Genomic DNA, 6,171 nt, shown 5'->3' with positions numbered 1-6,171 from the left:
AGCGTCCCTGTAATACGCAGATGCTGCAAGCACGTTGTCGCCAAGCTTTTTTTTTTATTTTCTACATAAAACATTTTTATAATTGACTTTATAGTCTCATCTTCTCACAGTCTTTACACTTTGCTATTGCTCAAATGCTCCATATAAAGCACGCTACGCATCTGCACTTTTAGGTTTTCCTATTGTTGGCGCACATTTATTACATTTTGTACTCTCACAGGATGAAGACCCCCAAAAGACCGCGTTCTCGTTTCTTCTCTGTTACTTAACCCGCCTCGTTTTTCTGTATCGCTCAGTCTCACAGAGCAGTTAATGAACCCTCGACGCCAAACGGACCGCAGTGCGCACTGGCAAACTGTTGCGCGCTTTGCTGCTGCTGCTGCTGTTTCTCAGAATAAGGACACTTTTTGTTCCCCCCCGCTGGTGTTTAAATGGGTTTGCTCATCTGGACATGACAGGAACGAGAAGAAAAGCACCAAAACTTTACTAGCGGCACAAACGATGAGCGGAATCTAACAATCTCACTCTGCAGATTGAGGTGAGTGGATCTTGATCAGAGTAGCTGTCTCATTTATACTCAAACCGTCACGTGTTTTTTCTTGATAAATAGCCATCACAAATTGCCACATGACTTAATAACTGTTGCATTTGCAATTTTTTACAAGCCCCCCACAAAAGCGCGGTGCATCCTATAGGGCATGTAAATGTTAATTTAAGATTTTCACAACCCAGCAGCTGAGAAGGGGGTTAGTATTCTCAGTTAGTGACAGATTTGTGTTTGCCGCACTGAAAGATAATTGCGGCACTGCTCGTTACAGTATGTGGCTCTGGTTCCTGCGTTCATTGTATTCCAAGACCTCTTAAAAGGAAATCCACCCCATCAGAAGCGCATTGTGCTCTTGGATAGAAGCCAAGCCTTCGGAGTCAATATCTGCAATCACCCAAAGCAAACCTATGTGCCAAAAACAAGTGTTCTGTCAAAACTCCGGTGTAACTGTGAGGTTTTTGGTAACTGGCTGATATTTAACATAAATGGTGGACTTTTCAAAGTTAAACCACATAAAAAAAACTTTCAATGTATGAATTAATTAAAATGAGGGCTGTCCCTCAGTGACTTCTCACGTGTAGATTTGCATTTTACAGAGCTTACTTGTGATTTTGACTAATGCAGACTTAATACTAATACTACTAATAGAGCACGCAATATAAACTACTGGCTAATGGTTAATAGACTATTACATGAGCCACAACTAATGTCCATATCTATTTTTTGTTCCACAGATTTACTCTGGTTCTTTTAGTCATGAACACAGCAGAACAATTAAACATGACTCAAGTAGAAGATTATCAGCTTCAACCTTCTAACTGCTGCTCAACCGCGTACACAGTGTATGGTGAGAACTTTCTCATGGAGGATGACAGCACAAGGCTGGTTGCAGTTCAAGTTATCCTCATCCTTGCTTACAGCACAATCATCCTGTTTGGAGTCACTGGGAACTCCTTAGTGATATATGTGGTCTACAAGTTCAAAAATCTGCGGACCGTGACCAATTTCTTTATCGTAAACTTGGCTGTTGCTGACTTGCTCGTAAACACGCTGTGCTTACCTTCCACCCTTGTCAACACCCTCTATGGCAAATGGATGTTTGGTCAGGTGTTGTGCTTCATGCTACCCTGTGCTCAAGGCATGGCTGTGCACGTGTCCACCATCACTCTGAATATCATTGCTCTGGACCGCCACAGGAACATTGTCTACCACATGGAGACTAAGATGTCCAAAGACATGTGTGCTGTTGTTATCGTCATCACGTGGGCCGTCAGTGCCCTGTTGGCTAGTCCCCTTGCCATTTTCAGGGAGTACGAGATGCTTGATCTGTCGCCGGCCGAGACTCTTCACGTGTGTGCGGAGAAGTGGCCGGGAAGCAGCATGAATGGAGCCATCTACAGTACATCGATGCTTCTGGTTCAGTACTGTTTGCCTTTAATAATCAACTCTGTCGCTTACATTCGCATCTGGAATAAACTGAAGAATCACATGGCTCATCGAAACGATCGAAATGACCGTAATCAGCGAAGGAAGAAGACCACCAAGATGCTCCTGACCATGGTGGTGGTCTTTGCCGTCAGCTGGTTGCCTTTCCACGCCTTCCAGTTGGCCGTTGACATCGACAGCAGCGTGCCGTACATGAAGGACTTCAAGCTGCTTTTCACTGTGTTCCATATCATAGCGATGTGCTCAACATTCGTCAACCCCATCCTGTACGGCTGGATGAACAACAACTACAGGATGGCTTTTATGTCTGTGTTTAAGTGTTTCCCGCTTTCCAGCGTGACCGCAAGATGCTCCAAAGCCAGAGAGACACAGAAAGACGAAGATGGGGTTTGTACTGATTGTAAATCAACAAATGTCTAAAGTTGCACAATTTAAGGGAATGGACTGATAATTAGTTGTTCAAATGTGAAGTGTGTATTTTATGTTTATTTTGGGCATTTTGACCACACATAATAATGGATGATTAAAATGACTTTTTAAATGTTTTAAAGGGCTTAAACTTTAAAATAGCTAACTTCTAACATCAAATAGAGCAACAAAGGGGGGCATCATTAACACACCTGTGAAACTGTACTCACGGCTTCGTAACATACATGTATACGTCTTTAATCTCAATCGTTTAAAATACGGCGGATCCAATCTGCCATCCGCAATATACTGGTGTTATCTACATTTTTGCAGTCAGAAAAATAACTGACAAATACCCGCTGCAATAATGAACTTCTTCTCAATTTTGATTTCTGTTCAGCAACGCCACCAGTACAGCTCTCTTACAATATCTGCATAACATGAATTGATTTTAAGCTTTTCTGATTTTTTCCTTCAAATTCTTGGTTCGGCTCCCACCCTTAAGTTGCCACAAAGTCTTCTCAAACATCAGAATAAGCTTCATCGACACTAGAATGAAACAACAATATATTATTGTGACAAAAAAGCTGAAAAGCAAAAACCTCTCATAATCTCACGTTTTTCTGATTGTTCACCCTAATCATTTATTTTCCTGCTCACGCTGATGCCAGGCTGCACAGACTTTAATGGCGTATTTATCGACACATTTTACTGAAATGTAGCAAAGTCTTGACATGTTTAATTAATTAATTAGCTAATTAGATTATTTTCTCACAATATGAATAAATAATTAAAACAGTAAGCATTTTTATCATAAGCAATTTTTAAAAAATTGATGTTTGTAATCATTTATTTATTTTTATTTTACTTTTTTTTTTTTTTTTTTTTTGGTCCCTGCCACACTTTTTTAAGGAATTTGTCTTGTTGTGTTAAAAATGCACACACTGATAAGACACAAGACTTGAAGACAAACACCAAACTTCTATGTCAAAATGAAACTTTGCAGTCTAACCTAGCAATTGCTTTTCAAACAATTAAACCTTTAGAGGGGCAATAACTGTATCTGCTGCTCACATTTGTGAACACAGAAACAGAAAAGTTTAACAGCTGTATTGGTTGTTCTTATAGGGTTATATAGAAACTCACTGAAACAAAATAAATACGGAATAATGAAAAAATGTAAGGTAAACAAAAAAAGTACTGTTTGATCCTGTCATTTGTTATGCTCCATACGTCACATCGTCCACATCACGAGCTGTGCCATCCGTGGCTTGGCAACGGGGAAGATATCACCCTGCTCTTCTGTCGAGTGGACTGAAATCACATTGATGTACTTGCATGCCTTTCATTGCTTGAAAAAGAGGACCGGACCAAGGTATGTTCTTGGTTCTGATCTTCTCCCTCCTATTCCCCTTATCTTCCTCTTCCTCCCACTCTCTTTATCTCAAAGTTTGCAGAGTTCTTACAAGGGAGTTGAGCTACTAAGGTTCAGACTGCCTGTTGTATAAGTGATTTCAAGCATGTGTGGGTGTTTCCAGGTATGTTTGGCAAAGACTGGAGAGAAGTGTTATCTCAATGATTGCAAGAGATTTCATTCTTCACCAACGTGTTGGAAGAAACACGTGTGGTGTTTAACAAGCAGTGTTCTGCACAACTGCATCAGATTACAAAGTATTAAAGAATATCTGCTCTTGCAGATATTCTTTAATACTCATTTTGTTCCATGAATCTTTGTTCGACAGCAGTCTTTTACACAGGAGCATGTAGAATAAATAAAATAAGAAGAATAAAAAGAACCTAGGCCGTACTAAACTGGCTGTTGCTAAGTGTTTGACTTGGATTGTGCAATTAAGAATAAATACTTAATAATAAATAACAGACAAATTATGATATAATTGAAAGAATTGAATATCCAGTGAATTTAATGTTTAAGTTGCCAGTTCAGCTCAGGCTTCCAGGGTTGTAAAGATATAGTTGGAAAAGTTAACGTATCCATGCTTCTGTTTAAGCATTCACTTTCAACATGCAAGAAAGCAGCAAAGCTGTAATGGTTTACAAGGTTAACAAACTGTGGCAAAATGAAAATGTGCTATTATGAGCTCAGTGTTTGCAGTGATGGTTCAAATATACTATCATTATGTTGATCATGTGCTTTCTTGTGCTTCTCATAGCATCAACACATTTAGAGACGATTCAGCAGAAGAGCCCAGCTGAGACAAGCAAGTGAAACCAAGAACAGGCTTTTTACCCGAATTATCGTATTCCCGTTAAATCCTTGCATCTATTTAATTTTTCCTTAAACTTTTACGTGTGGTTAATGCTAAACTCCTAAACTTTATTTCTGACATAGAGTGGCTCTTTTCTAACTAATCTGCATCGTAAACAACACTTAATCTGACTGGGTTTTAAATATTTCTTTGATGCTCTTGTTAATGGTCGTGATTTGAATGCATGGTTTGAAGTACAGGAGTCGTGAATACGTTGAAATTTTGACTGTGATCATCTGTGGTCACAGTTATAAAACTGTGTACAATGATGACGTTATTGCCTTCCTGTGTGAATTAACCTTCGTACACACTTATTTTATTGATAGATAATGAATATGAAATACATTTTAATCCGTGACATGTAAATGTAACAAATTTAAGAAATGGCATGTGAAGTAAATTCCACTAATTATTCTGTTCTTGCTTTAAATTTGAGAATCATTTGATATTCAGTGGTGTCTTAGCTGTAGTTGCAGATGTTTGCATGTTTTTGTTTTTTAATTTAATTCTGAGTTCAACAGGAAAGTAAAATAGTTCCCACCCCTCCCCGAATTGTCTTTGTTTGCAGTGAGCATTGTAATCACCACTATTCACTCTTACACTGATTATCTCAGCACTCAGGTTTTAAAGTGTTCTTCCTGTTGACCGCGTCCTTAGTGATTTACTTTACGTGTACGTGAGGAGCCAAGGGACTGGGATATTGGCTGTGGGTCTCCATTTTTAGTAAGCTATTCATGGTGTATTCAGCATTAAATCAATAATTGTTTCTTTGGCTGTTTGGCAGAGCAGGTGCTGCTGTCACAAAGCATCTGTCCAGGATGAGGGTACATACTAATCAAATAAATTGAAACAAATTCGATTTTATTATTTTTTGCTGATCGCCATGTCCTTTGGCTTTCATACAAGAAAGCACTTAAGTCATCTGCCATGTCAATCTCACGACTTTCTGTCAATATGTATTAATATTTAATTAATGACATTTTGTTAGATATCGTGAGCATTGATTTTGCCAATTAATTGTATTCCCATTGTGAAATAATTAGATGGTGTGGCAGGATATTAATCAGTTGGTTCACATGTAGAGAAGAAAGTTTTATTGGTTATTGGTGATTCCCTGGGTTTCTTCCGCCACTTGAGTGGCTTTCTGTTATTATATATACAACACTGTGTAAAAGTCTTGAGTCCTCGCTGATTTCTTCATGTTTTCCCAGGAAAATTTGAAATAAGTGCAGTGATTTACTGAAATGTGCACACATGGAAATACAGCATATAAGGCCAAAACAAGGTTTATAATTTTAATGAGCTTGAAAGTAAATGTTCGGTATGACCACCTTTATTCTTCAAGACAGCCTGGAAGCTTTCTTGTCTTGTTTCTTTAAGTGGTCTTCAGGAATAGTTCTCCAGGCTTCTTAAAGGACATTCAAAGCTCTTCTTTGGATGTTTCTGCCTTTTGTTCTGCTCTCTGTCAAAATGATCCCCCCACACTGCATGCTGAGTCCGGAC

General features: G+C 38.8%; 1 protein-coding gene across 1 annotated transcript; it reads left to right on the top strand.

The window, feature by feature from the left end:
- Positions 1–319: 319 nt before the first annotated feature.
- On the top strand, positions 320–3,152 carry npy2r (neuropeptide Y receptor Y2). Its single transcript, XM_005746960.1, has 2 exons — positions 320–538; positions 1,282–3,152. The coding sequence occupies exon 2, from the start codon at positions 1,304–1,306 to the stop codon at positions 2,411–2,413; it is 1,110 nt and encodes a 369-aa protein (XP_005747017.1). The 5' UTR covers positions 320–538; positions 1,282–1,303; the 3' UTR covers positions 2,414–3,152.
- Positions 3,153–6,171: the final 3,019 nt, after the last annotated feature.

This window comes from Pundamilia nyererei, unplaced genomic scaffold (assembly GCF_000239375.1).
Source record: "Pundamilia nyererei isolate P.nyererei 1_Seehausen unplaced genomic scaffold, PunNye1.0 scaffold00186, whole genome shotgun sequence".
Classification (NCBI taxonomy): Eukaryota; Metazoa; Chordata; class Actinopteri; order Cichliformes; family Cichlidae; genus Pundamilia; species Pundamilia nyererei.
Note: the sequence above shows the minus strand (reverse complement) of the source record. Positions and strands in the feature narration are given on the sequence as shown.